The sequence below is a fragment of the Triticum aestivum genome, chromosome 5D (assembly GCF_018294505.1).
Source record: "Triticum aestivum cultivar Chinese Spring chromosome 5D, IWGSC CS RefSeq v2.1, whole genome shotgun sequence".
Lineage (NCBI taxonomy): Eukaryota > Viridiplantae > Streptophyta > Magnoliopsida > Poales > Poaceae > Triticum > Triticum aestivum.
Window position 1 is genome coordinate 553,486,313 of NC_057808.1, and position 19,508 is coordinate 553,505,820.

A 19,508-nucleotide genomic window follows, 5' to 3' on the forward strand; every position below is an offset into this window, starting at 1 on the left:
CATGTACCCCTGGCTTGTAATCACCGTGAGTGGAATATAGACATGTTCGTAAACACCATGAGTTGAAGAAATATAAATAACATGCATATTTCTTGATTCATGGACTGATGGACTATACATTACTTAACAGACCCGGGCAACATCGATGAGCTCTTAGAGCCTAGCAGGCGGGGAGTGATGTACCTTCAGGTTCTTCTTGCAACTGATTTGGGTGGCTGTTTTGTCCGGTATGGGCGGAGCAGGAGGCGACACCAGCAAGGCTGGGGTTGGGGTTGATGGAAGAGGACGGTGGGGGAAAATCAATGTCCAGTGGCTCGAGCGGCAACTCATCGATGCTGATGCCACCATGAATGGTTAGGCATGAAATTGTTTGGGATAGAGGTGCCGAGAAGGGTTTAGGGAGATAAATCAGGCGCCGACGACCATCTAGCGCTAGGCCATGCGAGGGAATCATGGGTGGAGGGAAAGATTGATATGGTAGACGTGTGTGCCTGGTTTTTAGCCAACAAGTTTTTAAATAGGAAACCGAAAAACCCCAACAGAAATCCGGCGGGAAGAAGACGTACATGATAGGTGGGGAGATTTACCCCGGAAGCGAAGCGAATACAACCTCCTCTAGTAAAGATCCCCATTTCCCACCGTATGAAGTGTCAACTAGTACTCGGTCCTCGAACCCCTCTTCAAGGTCTCCCGTCTTAGTCTTCATTATAAATATGCAGACATCATTACGCGTATGATATATGCTTTCTACGTCATAATGATGTGATTCATAACATGCATGAGTATTTTAATTAAAATAATTCGAAGCTCCGCAATTTTACCATGTATACTGTTCGTTTGAATTCGAATTTGAATTTTACATCGGTAGCCTAGCCCCTCCCTAGAAAAGCCCTCAGTTCCAGAAACCCACCCCGGTTTGCGAAGAAATTACCTAGGACTGCCACCGCGTGCCCCCCAAACCCCCGGCCGCCCGCAGCCGCAGGGTTCTCCTCCTCATCACTCCCCCGAAGCGTTGCGCTGCGGCTAGGCTCTCTCTCCCCCTCCCCCGTGCGCGACAAGCGGCTAGGGTTTCGCCCTCCCATCCCATCCCCGCTCCGCCGTCGCCTCCCACCCCCGCCGTCGCAGCCCTCGCCTCCCGCCTCCCGCCTCCCGCCTCCCGCCTCCCGCATACCATCCCCGCCGCCGTCTCTCGCCCCTCCGCCAGCCGCGTCCTTCGCGGCCGGCACTTCCACCGAGCTCCCGCGCCAGCAGATCGACGCCGCCGGGCCCGTCCGCCCCGTCTCGCCGCCGCCCAGCTCGTCCCCGGCCTCCGGCTCGCCTCCGCCCAGGTTAGACCTCGTCCTCCAGCTCGCCGCCGACTACCTTCCGGATAAGCTTTAGCTCGGAGGAAGTGACCCGTAGATTGGTCCCCTACAGATAGGAGGCCCTGGGCGCGCGCCCGGCTGGGATTTGCCTCGTTCGATTCCGAGTAGTGCGGTAGCGTTTGTGCCGAAGCAATGCTCTGGCTGACCACCTGCTAATTGCCCTTCCTGACAAACAAAACGTGTCCAATTTGTGACATCCGATGATTTCTAATTGTAATTAGGGTACACTGTTTCAAATTCGAATTGCTGGATGATTAGGGATGTTCGAATTTACTCCAAATAGAAGAATGACAGGAAGGAGTGGGGCTAACCCCTATTTTGGTAAAGGAAGGAGTGCCTGGAGCGTTGGAATATTTTAAATTGATAAGCACCTGTGTTTCCTGGAATGTAGACTCCAGGAATTTTGCGTCTCTGAGACTAAACTTCTTGTTTCCGTAAGATTAGCGCATTGGCACACAGACTTGCTGAATTTGAATACTGTCATTGTAATCAACTTTATGTTGCAAATTTAACAGTCTCTGTTATGTTACCCTGCAACACCCTCATTGCTGTCATGTTACCTTGCAGAGTCCTCTCATTTTAGTCCCGACATCTCTTCATAGTAATTTGACCGACAGAGATTTGAGCTGGGCTTTACTATACTTCTGGTAGCTGATTCTCTTTACCAATTTTCATCAGGTCTGTACTGCCAGGGTTACTTCCATTTGCATTGAAAGCTCTGCGGGTCACTTCGACGGAGATTGTGCAATTACCCGAACCGACTTGGCGGAACTGTGCTGTGAGGTCTGGTGTTCCTTTTCTGGTATACGAGCCAACTGTGGGCAAGAAGTCTTCTTGATTGAGGGATGCCGACAAGAAAAAAAGGACCTGCAAGAAATGCAACCGTTGAGCATGTTAATACGAAAACTAGTAGACAACCTGGAAGATCCACTCAGTCGGCAGCTCCTGATAAGAAAGTCAATGATCTAATTACTTCTTCCTCCAAAAAGCAGAAACCTGGTAAAGTTCCCCCACCCTGCGTCCCCCCTCTTACTGTTCTGTGTTATGGTGCAACTTCATCTCTAGTACAGTATCCTTTATGACATTAGTTGATAGAAAATTGGACAGAGGGACAAAGATAAAATATATTTATGGTCACTATCCAACTTGTCATATACTGCCATTTGCCAGTTCTCTTGTTGTCCAAACTATTTTTTTATGTACAAGTATCTTTGACACACCATCTTATCCACAGTAATTCAGTTTAGTGAAGCAAGATTTATCTCTTCCTTTCTTGAGCATGAAAAGATAATATACCCCTTAGCAAGCAAACTTCTTTGTTGAACCTGATGACTTCACTTGACTTTTGGCAAATGTTTTTTCTGGGATTATTCCTTCAATTGGCTGGAGTTGGTTTGGGAGAATGTAATATTATGAACTTTTAGGAAGTTGGCTACCTGGTATCTACTAGAGCTGTCTTAGTTTTGTACTAACATTGCTCTAATTGTTGACTCCGCAGCCGAAGACCCTCTGAAGAAGAACCAAGTTCTCAGCGGTGGAAGAAAATTAACATCTCTATGTGATTCTGATACTGAAAATGGAGTTGCTGATGTGCCAAGTAGTAGTATGCTTGATCACAAGGTATGGCTCATTCTAGTTTAAGTGAGTTATATATACCATCTGGCTTTGTCTACCGTTGTTATCATGCAGTGCAGTCAAGCAAAGATGATGAATGAGCTGAAAACTGAATACTGTCTCTTTTAAATACTCTTTTTCTGCACAGCAACATTTTGGGATGTAAAAACAAAATATTTAGGTCCTTAACAAGCTATACCTGAGATATGTGTATGCCGTAGGTCTATTTTTCTCATCTGCAAGACTACAACTATGAACGTCATTGTGCAGCAATCAATTAATTATGTCTCTGTTCTTTACTTTACATTCTTATACATCTATTTGGTCTTCCTTTTCGCCAGCTGTCTCATGGAAATGATGACGAATCATGTGAGAACATATTTTCTCAACCATTCCACCATCATAATGAAGACGGCAGTGATGGCTTGAGCAAAGGTACACACAATTAGAACATTGAGATCCCCTCTGAATGATGCTGTTTTTGAATATTTCGCCATCTTATGATGTATCAGTGTGCTACATTAATGCATAAGCCGTTAGTATCTAGTAACTTGGCTGGTATGGCTTCTTATTTTCCTCGATGTCTTGCGTATCTATAAGGTATATATGCCCATAGCACCACATCCTTTCCCTAATTTATAAATGTATAGGTCAAGATGTACTTAGATCTGTCCCATAGTCAATGTAACCTTGATTTATATTAATATTATCGAGCTCTTTTTTGAAGCAGATATGTGATCTCTGACAATCCTTCATGAGTCCTTGGTTACTGTATTTGCTTTGCCTTTCCTGACTAATCTAGACTGCATGTCGCAATGCAATTTTTCTCTCTTGTTTTATTGTATGGCTGCAGTGGTATTTTAAGAACTTGGTAGAAAAAAAATTAAAGCACTCCCTCCGATCCATATTAATTGTCGCAGGATTGTACTAAATCTGTGACAATTAATATGGATTGGAGGGAGTATGTAAATTAGTTAATTTTTTATTTGCATCCTGCACTGTGAAAAATGCGATTATGCCAACACAACACCGTGTAATTCATGTACATTAGCAATTTTCAGATCTGTGTTTGATTTTTCACATCCATGCATATAATCAATAATAAGTACTCCTTTGTAAGTGGCTTGACACTCTTTATTGCAGTTCCTGTGCAATCAACATGTGGTAATACAAAGCGCGCAGACGATGAGTACAGTGAATTGGGTAGTCTTTCTCCCGAAGTGTCTGCTATATATCTTGCAATGCAGCACTCTAAGCTGGAGTGTATTGATGAACAAAGTCAAGATTCTATCTCAACAGATGGTGGGTGCGCTGATCCTGATGAGGCTGAGGAGCTTGATGAGTTTGACCCTTATACCTTCATAAAGGATTTGCCTGAGTTATCTATGGTTGTACCCAAGTTTCGACCCGTTCTTCTTCCAAAGCAGACTCGGAGCTGCCCTAGAACCACCCTTGTCCTTGATCTGGATGGTAAGATGATTGTTTGGGTGAATATTTTATCTCTGATATTTGCTCTTGAGTGTTGGCGAAATTTCTTGATGGAATAACTATTTTAAAGATGTTTCTTCTGTGAATAATGAAGTAAATATAATCATTTCTCTACATTACTCCCTCTTTTCCTGTTATGAGCCATTCAAGTCATTAAAGCAATGATTAATACGATCAATATGTTTAGTACACGAGAGGATATCAATTACATGCAGAATTATCCATTTGAGGCAAGGGTGCCAAATGAAACAATTGTGGTAAATTTGTCAGAGGTAGTAGAACGAATAGTAATGGCAGATGAAAAAAAGTGTGTGTGGGGTTAGAAAACTAGTTACTTCCATGTGTAAACGAATACATGCTATTATACCACTGATAAGGCCAAGGATCTGCAGCATTTTTATTTACAGGGGCCAAAATATCTTTTTTGGGGAGAGAAGCAAAGGATCTGGGTTTGAACTTGAAACCTATAGAAACCCATGAGGCATGCTGTTTGTGCAATTATAAGTTTCTGTTGAACATGATTGCACATGTTTGTTAGTCTTGTGGTACTGCAACATGATCATCATTATTTATGTACTATGTTCATTATTTATTTATTTATTTATTTATCTACTATTCACATAACTATAAACTTGTTACTTAATGTTAGCCAAGTGGAATTTTGCGGCTGTGCACCAATCTCTGGTCTTTTTGGTTACGTCTTTCTACTTGTTCGATCAAATGGAATTATATCTGGTGTTAGTTCTTATTTGTAACCATGGTGTTTAACGTTCATTATGAATTCAGTGTTAACCTAACCTGAAGCTATTTCCATAATGTCATGCAGAGACACTGGTGCATTCTACTCTTGAGCCGTGTGAAGATTCTGATTTCACTTTCCCAGTTCATTTTAATCTCAGAGATCACACAATCTATGTACGGTGCCGTCCATATCTGAAAGATTTCCTGGAGAGAGTAGCCAGCATGTTTGAGATAATCATCTTCACGGCCAGTCAAAGTATCTATGCAGAACAACTACTTAATGTTCTTGATCCCAAAAGAAGGTTGTTCCGTCATCGAGTTTATCGTGAGTCTTGTGTCTATGTGGAGGGCAACTACTTAAAGGATCTATCTGTTCTTGGGCGTGACTTGTCTCGTGTTGTCATAGTTGACAATTCTCCGCAGGTATTTGTTAAACCATTACACGTTAGTTATTCATGGGTTAGTTTCTTTTCCTGTTCGAAATTTTCTGGAATGCTATTGGAGCCAATCTAGTCTTAATGATTTTATTAGCACTGGTCTTCATTACAACTCAATTTTATCCTGGTTCATGATCATGATGTTTGGGTCTGATGACTCTTGGTTGTTCTGAAATAGCAATATGAATGACCTATCCGTAAAACCTATCTTAGGTCAGTGCCTTAACTAATTTCCTTCAGTTTTGAACCTTTCACCTTGCTATTACTTGTGAAGCATTTTCAGTTGGAATATAACCTTCCACTTACTTCTTCACTGGGATTGATTGCCCCAGGAAGAAACTTGATCATCCCTTTGCTGAGCAGTGTTCCTGTTGTGGCTCCTCAGTAGTAAGCAGCAGTATCATGGGTGTAGTTAATTCCTTCCTGCTGTGCAATGATATTCTCATAAGTTACTATTTCTTCCTTCTTTTTTTGTGTAGCAATGAGTTTCCCCTTTATTCTCTGCCAGCACTACAAACACACATGTAAGCAGATGAATCAAGAGGTCTTTTATGATATATTCTTGCTTTCAGGCCTTTGGGTTCCAACTAGACAACGGCATACCGATTGAGAGCTGGTTCGACGACCCAAACGACAAGGAGCTCCTAGCACTGCTGCCATTCTTGGAAAGCCTGGTTGGGGTGGAAGATGTCCGGCCATTCATCGCAACCAAGTTCAACCTCCGCCAGAAGGTTGCCAGCGCGACCTCCCTTGCGATGCACTTCTTTCCCAACGCGGAGCGTGCCAACTGAAGCGCTCCCACAGAAAACAGGCAATCAAGTGTTTGAAAGGATATCTGAAATTCAGGATCCTTTGTTGTCGTGGTACACTCATGTGTCATTTAATTTCGAACCGCCAGGCAGACAGACGGATGTATAATTTGTGCTGTTGTATGTTTCTGAAAACCGGTAATCTTTAGGGAACCTTGTACAAGCAGTAGCGAGCCCCAGAAGAGGGTTGTCAGTCGTGACCGTGTTGCGCGATGGATGCATGCGCAGAACTGCCCAGCATTGTAATAGGTCAGCGGATATTTGTCGGAATTTGTTGTGGTCACTGAAAGTTGTGTTGCAGCATGTAGTTTCCAAGTAGAGTACACAAGTCAGTCCGTGAGGATTATAGCTGCCAATTGAGCATTTGAGCCTTTTCATCCCCATTTGTGATATAGCTTTCGTCTGCTGTGCTTGAATCTGCGCATTTTAAAACCGAAACAAAAAGAAAAACATGCTGAGAAAAACCAAAGTGAGTATTTTATATATATATATATATATATATATATATATATATATATATATATATATATACCACGGTCGGCGGCGCGCTAGCCGCTAGCCCCTCGCTCCTCCGAAGTCTAGGGTGACCTTACTCGCCACCCTAGACTGGCGCTGGCGCGCCCTCGGGGTGGGTGTTGCTCGGCTCAAGATGGCAATGGGGCCCCGAAACCCGTGTCCCCGTGGGTTTTTACCCTATTAGGGGACGGGGATGGGCATCTTTTCATCCCCGCGGGGCTGTTGTTAGGCACATTATACAACCCGACACGTTTCATGGGTTTACACCCGTTTCGGTAGTCCCCGAACCCAAAACCCGGCAATACCTGCGAAATTACATTATTTTTTTACCACCGTAGTCATCTTACCCCCGAAATCTTAGAGGCCTTGATGTGTTCACAAGATTGGATAAGAAACAAATATAAAGGTGTGTCTTTCTTTACATACATCATAAAGTTTATCATTATCTTACTGCAATGTTTCATAAGATGTTCATTACTACTTATTTGATTCTCATAGATGCTGACAATGAATAAGGACAAAGCTTTTGGAGTTGTCTTCAAGACATTCAAGAGGGAATGCAGGTGAAGTACAGGTACTTGCAAATTTCATATACTAATCTGCATATTTTTCTCATGTTTAACTTTAGCTTGAGCGAATTTTGATCTTCCCTAGGACTTGGCACTTTGATTTGGCATTGGAAGATTTGAAGATGGTTGTTTGGAGGCTTGGAGATGTGAAAGATGCCATGATGATTCCAACTTTAAAGTGATTTGTGAACTATAAGTTCTATTTCAGAACTTATATAGCTGTTGAACCATCTACTATTGTTTTTTGTTGAAATTTACTCAAGTTATGCTGCTGAAATGTGCTTGTTTTGCTGCTGAAATGTTATTCTTTGTCGCCACTATGTTTGTTTAAATATTTTGATTTTATCGTGGGTTACCCGTGGGTTCCCCGAAACCCGGTGGGTTTAGGGGACGGGCAGAAAACTAGCCCCGCACACGGTGATGGGGACGGGGACGGGTTTACGATTTTCTCATGGGGATGGGTTTGGGAAGGCAAAACCCGATGGGTTTCGTCCCCGTTGCCATCTTGATGCTCGGCGCCCCCGCTTCCCTGACTGCTCGGCTCGGCGACCTGCAGGTGAGAATAAAATTATCTGCCGCTCTTCTGCTAGTGCTGCACAGTGATTATTTTGTGTTCTTACTTGTTCAGATCATCAGATGGCCTGGAGCTGTGATGGCCATACCCTTCCACACCATGTAACGAAGGTTTCGAAATGTATGAGATTCAGATTCCTGAGAATCCTAACACCCACATTTTTTTTGAATTTTTTTTTTTGAATTGTTTGGATTGCTTACCACATGTGTCACTTGGTAACAGGCAACAAAGGTGAAGAGGCACGATGCTAGTAGTAGACGTTGGTTCTGCTTGTGTTTTGCTAGCCACTGTCAGTTGTTTTGTTAACTTATTTGGCTCTACTGTTTTACTAGCTACTACCAGTAGTACACAACACACTAGTGATAAAACCAAAGTATTGATACCCTATAAACTGAAATCCCGTATTTGCTGAACCAAATGTACAGATTCTTGTGTTGTATGTTCGCTTGCCTAGCTCTGTTTCCTTTGCTTTTCTTTTCTTTTCTTTTCTTCTGCACGACTGACCCTAAAGATGCAGTGTAGTTCAGTGCATATAATCTCCAATGCCCAAATGTCAAACACACCGCAACTTGCAAAATAGTCTCTCTCTCTCTCTCTGCATCTATGCTTGAAGAGGCAGAAGGCGATGCTTTTTCTCTAGGGAAAGCAAAGCATAGAGCCTGAAAGAAGGAAAGAAAAAGCCCACAAAACAGCTCAGGGATGAGTGACATTATCTGCAACCGCAAGCAAGGAACAAGTCCTTTCGGAAAACACGAGAGCACAGTGGGGCAAAACCAAAAAAGCTCATACCATTACCACTGCACCCATCTACCAGAACATATGCCAATTGCCCCAACTTGCACTACACTCTGTTCCCGAGCTCTTCCACCAGTCGCAGCTACACGCAAGCGAAAACTTCTTTCATCTCCAGCAAGCCAGATGATTGGGTGATACATCTTCACCTTGGACTAGAGGATGGATGGCTTCGACTAAGTACGGTTTGCACCATCTATATAAGTTCGTTTTCTCATAGGTTTTTGCGGTGTCACATCAGAAATTTAAGCATCTAATCAGTCTTTTGTTGTTTTGCAGTGGCTGCGGAAATCTGTGGCGGATTCGTTAGACATGTTTTTCTCATGGATTTCTTATACTGCTGTGCTGTTAGTTTTGATTTGAGGGAGATGATGGAGTGAGCTGCATCTGGAATAATGGAGTTTTTGGAGATAACTTTATTTTTATGTGCAACTCTTCTTCACTCGTTGAAATGATCCGCCTGTGGCTCTAGAGGTATTATTACTCTCTCCGGCATCAGAAAAGTTGACGTTTTAGACATGATTACACATACAGAAGCTGTTTTTTATATTTATTCTCTCCATACTAACTCCGCAACTCACTAATTCTAGGGGGTAATACTTTCTACAATTTGCCTCAACATCAGCATTTTTTAATACCGGAGGAAGAACAATACATATTGTGTATAGACATAGCAGATCGTCTTGTCATAAGTTTTGTCTGTGTTTAATCTGCCTCGCGGATCAAGAGATGTTAAAATCTCAGCCGGATCTGCCTTTTATTATTATTTTTTGGAAAAAACGACCAGATTAGGAAATCTTTATAATTCAAACCCAAAATTCCAGTTTTCTTTCTGTATAGCTGTTCCCCTGAATATCTAGAAATATAGAGCCCGAAGTAGATTTGTTTAATGGAAAAACGAAATATATACATAAACAATGCACCTTTTGTGATTTCTTTGTTGCAACGGTGTATATGTAAACGCAGTTTTTTTAAAGTTAAACATGTTGCAAGATGCTAGTCTCTTAGTGTGTATACATGCTTAAAGGAGGAAGAGACAAACCCTGCTGTAAAGAAAGGCCACAAAAATCTGCGACGTGGGACGATGCCAAAAGCTCCCACCATCATCATACACCTCATTATCGACTGATATCACCGCTCAATCTTGCAGTTCATTCTGTTGTTCCCGAGCCCCGCCACCATCTAAGAAAAACAAGTGGGTTTGTTTTTCCATTTCGAGTGATATTTCTTCACCTGGGACTTGATTTCTTTGGGACAACTTCTCCTTTCTCCGCAACTCTTCTTGGCTCCTTGACTTGATATCTAGGTACTACAATTGCATCTCGTATGTACATATACAAGCTTGTTTTGTCATATGTATTTCTGTGATGGCACATCGTGAATCTGACGAGCATCTAACTTTTGTAGACTGCGGGCCAGTGGGTTACAAGCACACAGTCATGGTTTTCTTCTGCTGAGGGTAATTATTGGTTTTACTGTGGAGCTTCAGAATGGCTGCTGCACCACCTGAACCTACTCTGAAAGGGCGTACTCTGGTTGGTACCTTCTCTTAATAAACTCATGATATTGTTGTTAGATTATGAACCCTCCCAAACTTCTCTGTTTGTTTGTAGCATGACTACCTCTCCTCGCTGTTACCGCACTCTTGCAATCTCGTTCCTTGAGCAATGATGTTCAGGTCGGTAGAGCTGCCTAGTGCTTCAACAATTTTGGACTGCCGCGGCCCATGAAATACTCTTACTAACAATGGTTATATGTTTTATGTGGAAAACAACACTATGTAATGAGCAAGCATATATGAACCGATTATTTTCATTCATTAATATATTAGTTCCACACTAGCTAAACTTCTAAATTAGGCACATGTCTACACTGACCTGATAATCAAGATTGCAACATGAGACATTTGTTGTTTTAGTTTATTAATTTAGGAAAATAGCTAGTATTAATTAACGTTGTAGTGTCAACATGTCTACTCTTGGCAGTCATATCTAACAGTCGTTAATTACTACAGGTTGTAAAGGATTTCGATGACGCCGTCAAGCAGCTGATTGATTTTCTGCATCATGGCGATGATGCTGCAGAAGGCAGAATAAAAGCATTCTTATTTCATGGCTGGTTCGGTCAGGGTCTGGGAGCATCCGCCGTTCTTAGAGCTACAGCAGAACACCTCAAATCGAAAAGAAGCAATCCAGACATGAAACTGCAATTTGGTAAAGTTGTCCACGTAGACTGCTCTCTGTGGAAAAATAGAAGGACGATGCAGCGGGAAATAGCAGCAGAACTGAACCTTGGGCATTTAATGCCTATTTTTGATAAGCAAGATGAGGATGATGATTTCAGAGGAGTAGAGGATAGTTCTAGAGCAGAGCTAATAAGCATAGCAAGTGAGATCTATGAATCTCTAATCAATGAAAAATTTCTATTAATTCTTCATTATGGGGGAGATGCAGATATTGATCTGGCAGAGTTAGGCGTTCCTGTATTTGGACCTTTTGGTAAAGCCAAGCTTTTATGGACCAATCATGGAAGATTTCAGCTCTCACAGAAACAACAGAAGTTGTTGACATCCAGTTTCCTTGATATAAACATGCTTTTCATTACCAGCGACCACATCTATATCGGGCAACAACTACGTTGTTTATTGCACAAAGAAGCTGTTGAGGTGATTAGTTACACCGGAATGGATGACATCAACCCAGCAACTGTTGTGGATTGCTTCTTGTACTCGCTGTTGCTGGTAGGACAACTGCGTGAAAACTCTGACACTGTTGAGTATGATTGGGCCACTTATGTTTGCAACTACTGGATATGTGACGGAATCCTTCAAAAGGACAGAGCTTGGGAGGTTGGCAATGCATTATATGGAGTGATAGGCCAATTGCGCCATTCTTCAGATGCAATAGAAACTCTATTATATTGGTTGGACCAACAAATAAAATCCTACCAAGGCTGGAAGTCAATTGCATCAAACCAACAAGGAGCACAAAGTATCTCTGCTGTTCCTGTTGATGCATCATCCTATTTCTTAACATTTAAGGGAGATGATCTGCTAGAACTACCGAATGATTTGTTTCAACTAGCCAACAACCTCCGTGTGCTAAAACTCTGCAAGTGCAGTTTTGATTTTGCATTCCCTCCTTTCCAATCCTGCCACAACCTAAGGTTCCTTTGGCTTGACCATTGTGCAAACACTGGGAAGGATCAAGGTGGGGGAGCATGTTTTCCAAACCTGATAGTGCTTGAATTGAGTCACACAGATTATGCCTTGCAGCAGCAGATGATTGAACGGATGACCAATCTAAGAGAGATAAATACAAAAGGAGTCTCATGGAGGAATATAAGTCATGCATGGAAAACATTACAAAATGTTCACAAGCTCCGACTAACCGAATCTTCGGATGTGATCACAGTGGACAATTGCTCTTCCTTGGATATGATCAATCCGGAGCTCCTTGACTTGTCCGGCAATGCCTGTATGGAATCATTGCCTAGAATGTCATCAGCGGCAAGCCTGAAGATGCTTGTTCTTGATGGTTGTTCCAACTTGGAGACCGTTGCACTTGAAGGAGCTCTTCCACTGCTAGAGACTTTTAGCTTCGATGGTTATGGCCCAACGGAGAACTGGGCACATCCCATAAACTTACCCCAAAAGGAATTTCGGCCAAAGTCTCGTGCAACTCCAATCAAAGAAGCCAAGGTGACAAAAATCTCCCTGGTGGGTTGTGGTCGATTGCATAGCATATTCTTGCGTGGACTGGCCAATCTGGATGAGTTGGACCTCTCTGATACATCTATCAAAATACTTGACCTTGGTGCCATGGATGTCCCCGAGCTCAGGAAGTTATTCTTACGGGGTTGTCGGCAGCTCTGTAGCCTAGGTTGGCGTGATTATAACCCGTCTAGATTGGAAGTGGTACATGTAGACACTATGGGGAGGAAAAGATTAGTGGTATGTTGTGCACAAGCGAGGGAGGACTTCTTTAGTTCTGTGGCATGCATTACCCTTACAGATGCAAGAATCCTCTGGCGGTGCATGCGGGAACTCTTTTGGTTCATATATGGTGGGGGCAAAAAGAAGTTGCACCTCCATATCTCTTCTACTGTTCATAGCCAAATTGCCATGACCAAAAGTGTCGAGGAGATTGGCCCCAGCAAAGTGGGTTTTGTTCCTACGGGGCGATCGTTACCTTATAAAGATATTATCCTTCTGAAGGATGTAGCATGTTCATCCCTTGTATGCGACCAGCGGCAGCTTCAACCTCTCGATGTGCATATGGAGATTGGTGATGAAGGCCACAATTTGGAGAGTATGGACACGGACATATATTTCAGACGGTTCACTCTGCATGGTGTTCAGTCCTTGCATGTGCATGACAATTCCTCGATCACCATTATCCCTCCAAGGGGTCCACATACTTGGCATAGACTAAGATGGTGTCATGTTGATAGATGTCCCAAGCTATACTCTCTCTTTTATTGTGAGGCTGGAGAATTCAACTTCATTAATTTAAGGACATTTTCCGCGTTTGATCTCCCGACGGCCTGCTGCATCTGGGGTAAAACCAATCCCAAAGATCCTGAAGATTGCATATACCTACTAAGTGCCTTCACAGCCCTACATTCCATATACCTACACAATTGCCCCAAGCTGGTGTTTGTCCTCCCAATTTCCTTCACCTTGCCAAGCCTGGAGACCATACAAATTGCATACTGCAGCAACCTCCAATATGTTTTTCCACTGGACAACGAGTACCCTCCAGAGATAGCATCAGGCGTCACATTCCAGAACCTGAAGCACATTAAGCTATACCATCTCCACCGGCTGGAGCAGATATGCGAGACCAGACTGACCGCGCCGGCACTGGAGACAATCAGCCTCAGGGACTGCTGGGGCCTGAGGCGGATACCGGCCGTCGTCGCGCGTCAAGGTCGACCTAAGCTAGTTGTGGACTGTGAGAAGGATTGGTGGGGCAAGCTCGAGTGGGACGGCCTGCAGGCCGGCCATGACCCGTCGCTCTTCGAAACACGCCACTCGGCTTACTACAAGAAGACGCTCCCAAGGGTCTCTGTTCTAAGGTTGGCCGCCCATGGGTTACTATTCCTTATATGCATACACATACATAGACTGAGCATGCATCTGTCACGACATTTGCCATCTATCTAATTAAGGTATCCGATTGACTTTTGTTCTTTGATTCGTAGGTGATTTGCTGCACCCCTCTGCCATGCCTAGCTTGGTCTATAAGATGCAATCAAGGGAGGTCAGGCTACGTGTTTCTGTGTTGCAAGTGTGGTGTGTTCACGAGCAGGTTACGTACGCTGCTATGCACAAGCAAGAATAAATGGTGTGTTTTCAGCCACCAAGCTACCTGATTTTGAGTATGCTTGGACGATTAGATTAGACAGGATTGGATTGGATTGTTGTGTGATGCACTTTGGGTGCTGGGCTTTCACCAGCTTGGTGTGGTGTTCACATCTAGCTGGTTAATTTGTGTTGATTCGTGATTTGCTTGTAATAAGATGAGGCTGTGCATGTGCTGTGCGCGCCAACCCAGTGTGCTGTGTGACTGATTGATGAACCACAAATTCAGCTTGTATTTGATCATATATACGACACTATTCTTGTGATGAGTTGTCACCTGGCTTCCAATTGCACGGTTTTTTTTTGGTGGATGTGATGTGGTGGTGCTATCATCGACATAACTGCTGTATACATGAAGGTAGCGTAAGATGAAGCCTTGCATTCCATGTCTAATTGGATGTAATGTGCTGTATGCAATGCATTGCTCTGTTTATTTGACCAAATGCTTGACAAGTCTGTTTTGTTCTCTCTGTTTTACTGTATGTAACTACTTTAACAGCGTGGTGGGAAAATCCAACGGAGGAGGAGATTTGACGGAGTTAGTTTTTTTTCGAAAACACTAATGCCCACACGTGTGGGCGTTAGCCAACTCGCCCACACGCCTTCATCGCCGTCCAGCGCCTTTTGCACGAATCTTGACATGAAAAGGCTGTTTTTGTGTGCCACGTAGGACAGCTCGTGCGTGTGGCGTGTGAGGGAGTTCCCCCGCACGCCGATTTTCTCTCCGCGGTCAACGGTCGCCAGTTGGGGCATGCGATGGAACTGCTGTCGCGCCCGCACGCCGCGCACCACTTCTGTTCCCCGTCTCCCACGACTGCCCATTCTCCCACTCCCCACACCCAAGCTGTCATTTGCCATGTTTTTGAAGGGTACATGGCAACTGCCCTATTTGTGATTGTAAGAAGATGGCAACTTTTCTTTATCCGAACGTGTTATTTATTGCCACGTCTTTTTGTTGCGCTACATGGCAACTGTCTAGTGTTAGTAGGTGGCAACTCCTAAAGATACCACCGTCGCCCACATGCCCATCTCCTCTCCCACACACCAAAATCTATCAGTTGCCATGTGCTTTTGCAGGGTACATGGCAGCTGCCCTAGTGTGCTTGTAAGTAGATGGCAACTCTCTCTTTTACCCGAAACATGTTTTTTTAGTGCTACATGGCAACTGTCCAGTGTTAGTAGGTGGCAACCCCTAAAGTTTTTCAAATCATGGTAACTGTAGTAGACCAGACCATACATGGCAACAGCTGCAGTTGCCCAAAAATGGCATCCGGCACTTGACCTAAGATGGCAACTGCAGTTGAGCAACCATGGCAACTGTAATTGTCCGACATGGCAACTGTAGTTCAGCAACATGGCAACTGCAATTCAGCAACATGGCAACATGGCAACTGAAGAGGGTCCGGACCATGGCAATCACGGCGGGACGTGTGGTTACTGCCACGCGGAGCATGTGGCTCGCAGGCGGGGAGGGGCGACGGCCGAGACGGGGTCGTGCGGGCCGCGTGCTCGCTCGCCCGGACGTGCTCGTGCGGGGCGATCGCGCTGCACCGAACGTGCGGGCTGTGGCGGTGGTGCGCCCGGACGCTGTCGTGCGGGCGCGGGCGGGGTTGTCTCCGTGCCACACATGGCGTGCGGTACAACCACCCGATACACCACACGTGTGGCAGTTATCGGCGTCGGGAGCGGCGGCCGGCCGCAGATTGAGATCCACGAGTAGTCAATCCATTTTCTACCTTGGTCTTCCTAAATCAAACCCTAGTCTCCGGCCGGCGCACGATGTCATGGGCCTGGCGATCGTTCATCGGTCGATCTCACCTCCTCCTCATCTCCCGTCTCCGGCCAGTCCGCCGCCATGCCAGCCGCCCACCGCCGTTCTCGGCCGAGATGGCCCGATCGGCACACGAGGTTACGCCTCCAACTCTCACGGTGACTCGCATGCCGAGGTCGCGACGAAGCGGCATCTGTACGTGGTGCTGGACGACCACAAGGACGGCTAAGGAATCCACAAGCTGGACCTCGGCCCCGAGGACGGCGATGACGATCTGGACGGCGGCGGTGCGCGGCCCCTCCCGGACCCTCCACTCCTGCGTGTCGTGCTTAAAACCGTCGGAGAGCGCGCGCAGTTCGCCGCCGTAGGCAGCAGCATCGTCGCCATAGGCACCCCTTTGCGCTACAGCTGTTGGCCCGGCCAGCTCGGCGTCCTCCTCATCTACGACACCAAGGCGGCGGCGATGGCCGTCTCGCCTCAGGTCCCAAGGGGCTTCCTACAACATGGCCACAAGGCAGCCATGGCCGTCGGGAACAGGCTGTACATGCTCGAGGCCAAGTCCGACGTGCACGACGACGACGTCGGCGGGTGGATAGGTTGGCAGCCACTGTCCAACTACCCGCGGTGGTGCTGGAGCGCCGACGCGACTCCTCGGACCCTACCGTCCTCCCCGACACCTCTGACGCTCCCGTTCTGTACCGACTACATCATGGCGTACGCGGCGCACGGGCAGCCGCACGAGCATGTGCACGAGATCTTCGTGTCTGTGAGATCCACGAACAGGAGCGAGTACCCTCTGAGGTACCGTCTAGGCGTCGGCACCTTCTCTTTCAGCACGGCGACCCGCGAGTGGACGCGGCGCGGCAACTGGCAGCTGCCGGCCCATGGCCACGCCCACTACGACGGCGAGCTAGGAGCATGGCTCGGGCTCCACGCCCTCAACGACGAAGGCGACATGTATCGCCCGCGCGTGACGGACGTGCGCCTCTGCATCGGCGACGTCACTTACCACCCGGCCGAGTGGAAGGTCGGCAGGGAGCATCTGTTCCGCCTGGATGAGGACGCCGCGGCAGGCTGGAGGCACACTGATGCGAAGCTCATGCCCATGGTGGCGAGTGATGGTGGCAGCGAGTACTGCATCATGGAGCGCCTACGACCCAAGAAGGAGAAGGAGAAGGAGAAGAAGGTGGTGTTCATCAACGGGGTCAACCATTGGTACGAGAAGGAAGAGGAGGAGGAGTGTCTCCTCCGGCTCACCAGTTTCCGTGTGGACCGTGGCGAGGACGGTGAGCCGGTGGCCACAGCTTGCTGGTCACCTCGCTATTACAAGGTGTTCAGTCACAATAGGAATTTTGAGGCTCAAGCGTTCTGGATGTAATTAGCACAGCCGCATGATTGGTTGAATTTTCTTCCCAATTTAACAAACTAGTATTGGAGTAGTTAAAAGGAATTTCACCGAATGTTATTATGATTTTTCATGTGGTGATTATCATGCCAGGATCAGTGGCTTACTGCTATAATAACAGAGCAAGTTGAATAAATTGCGGAGCCGGGATATCACCGAATGTGTGCCGGACCCCCTCATAGATGTGTGGTGTTAAAGTTCGTATGTGATAGTTACAAATCTGTCTCCGATGTATAACCAACGTCGATGGGTAACCCGTTGACAAAGTCTTCTCTGATGGATTCCATAAAAGTTAACCTTAACCAGCGTGCCTCCATTTCATTTCCAACCAGAGTCCCCACCACCTCAATTGATGTGTCTAGATCGTGCCTACTTCGAGGATTGTTCCCTCGTCGCCGTCTCGCTGATGGAGGAGGAGAGATGGTGACATCAAGACGGTTTCAAACATTCATTCGTAGAAGGAAGGGGGGAACCGGATAAAGAGCTCGAGAGGAAGGGGGGCCGTAAGAGAGCATGGCACCGAGCTCCTGGGATGAAAACAAATGCAAGTGTCAAATGCCAAGTGAAAAACAGTCGTTCACGAGATGACGAGAACACTTATTTAATAACGGCAAAATCATGTTAGATTGGAGCTAACTAGACGGCGGAATGGTATTTTAAGGGTTCTATAAGACATAAAGTGACCCTTTTGATTGGCGGGAATGAGAATTTTGGAGGGATTGGACTTGGGAGTTTAGAGTCTAACTTTCCACGGTAGCTATATGTAACTTGACTGAATTTGTAATTTGGGTAAGTCAATTTTGTATGAGAAGGAACGGTTGAAGGAGGAAGAAGAAAGAAGGATGACCTTTGGATCTTTAATCTAATAGAAAAGCGACTTGCCCAAAATAAATTTTCAGGCGACTTGCATATGGCCGGTCCCCTAACTTTCACCATCTTATTAGAGAAGAGAGTGTTAAACGATAGGCTTGTAGATTTGTGTATAGGCTAGTGTCACGTGACATGTTGTCACCTATGTATTTTGTGTATGCGTGTAACTTGTATAGCAGGTTGTTGGCTAGAGTAGATATTATCCATGTATAGCTTGGAGTAGAGGCAAAGCCTAGCAACAACCTGCGCTGATTGTATCATGTTCTCGCTATATAACATGAACGCGCCCCCGCTGAGATGCATACGCTTCCACGCCTCTCATTCTTTCATCGTAATCAGAGCAATCCTCGAGCTCATCCATGGCGACGTCTTCAAGTTCCTTCCCCTCCTCGCCATTCGCTCACGCCGCCACCGAGAAGCTCACCGAGGGCAATCAGGCTATGTGGGGGGCCACCGTGCTCTCCGCCATCCGGGGAGCCCAGATGGCGAAGTACCTCGACGTTGAACAGCCAGCACCGCCCATGCAGATCGACGTGACCTCCTCCGACGGCAAGACCACGGCGAAGGCGCCGAATCCTGACTTCCAGACCTGGTATGCGCAAGACCAACAAGTCTTCTCCTATCTTCTAACGACCCTTCCTCGTGAGATAGCCATCCAGGTCGCGTCCTATCACACCTCGGTGGAACTCTGGAACATGGTTGAAGGGATGCTTGCATCTTGCACCCGTTCGCAGACCACCAACATCCGGATCGACCTCGCCAACCTGCAGAAGGGCAACCTATCCATCACTGACTATGTCGGGAAGATCAGAACCCTCTGCGATGAGCTGATCGCCGCAGGGAAGAGGCTGAACGAGGAAGACATCGTCTCCCACATCCTAGCCGGACTCGATGAAGAGTTCGATCCTGTGGTTTCTGCCATGTGCTCCAGGATGGAACCAGTCACCGCGGCCGAGCTATTTTCTCAGCTGCTCAGCTTCGAGACGAGGCTGAATCTTCGTGGCGGCGGGTCGCAGTCCTCCGCCAACACTGCCACTCGAGGCCACAAACAAGGCGGCGGAGGTGGTGACCACGGCCGTAGACAAGCTGGCAATGATGGTGACCGCGGCGGTCGTGGCTAATCCAAGCCGGGAGGCCGCGGTGGTGGCGGACATGGCGGCAACAACGGCGGCGGCCGGGGCAACTACAACAAC

General features: G+C 46.2%; 2 protein-coding genes and 1 pseudogene across 2 annotated transcripts; all 3 read left to right on the forward strand.

The window, feature by feature from the left end:
• The first annotated feature begins 1,030 nt into the window (after nucleotides 1-1,030).
• LOC123123796 (CTD small phosphatase-like protein 2) lies at nucleotides 1,031-6,834 on the forward strand. The gene is made up of 7 exons (XM_044544418.1): nucleotides 1,031-1,328; nucleotides 2,043-2,363; nucleotides 2,863-2,984; nucleotides 3,320-3,413; nucleotides 4,122-4,448; nucleotides 5,293-5,630; nucleotides 6,217-6,834. The coding sequence occupies exons 2-7, from the start codon at nucleotides 2,210-2,212 to the stop codon at nucleotides 6,433-6,435; spliced, it is 1,254 nt and encodes a 417-aa protein (XP_044400353.1). The 5' UTR covers nucleotides 1,031-1,328; nucleotides 2,043-2,209; the 3' UTR covers nucleotides 6,436-6,834.
• Nucleotides 6,835-8,880: 2,046 nt separating this feature from the next.
• On the forward strand, nucleotides 8,881-14,512 carry LOC123123797 (uncharacterized). The gene is made up of 6 exons (XM_044544419.1): nucleotides 8,881-9,084; nucleotides 9,184-9,378; nucleotides 10,055-10,210; nucleotides 10,312-10,439; nucleotides 10,919-13,983; nucleotides 14,110-14,512. The coding sequence occupies exons 4-6, from the start codon at nucleotides 10,395-10,397 to the stop codon at nucleotides 14,111-14,113; spliced, it is 3,114 nt and encodes a 1,037-aa protein (XP_044400354.1). The 5' UTR covers nucleotides 8,881-9,084; nucleotides 9,184-9,378; nucleotides 10,055-10,210; nucleotides 10,312-10,394; the 3' UTR covers nucleotides 14,114-14,512.
• A 4,648-nt stretch (nucleotides 14,513-19,160) lies between these two features.
• On the forward strand, nucleotides 19,161-19,299 carry LOC123126395 (uncharacterized; annotated as a pseudogene).
• Nucleotides 19,300-19,508: the final 209 nt, after the last annotated feature.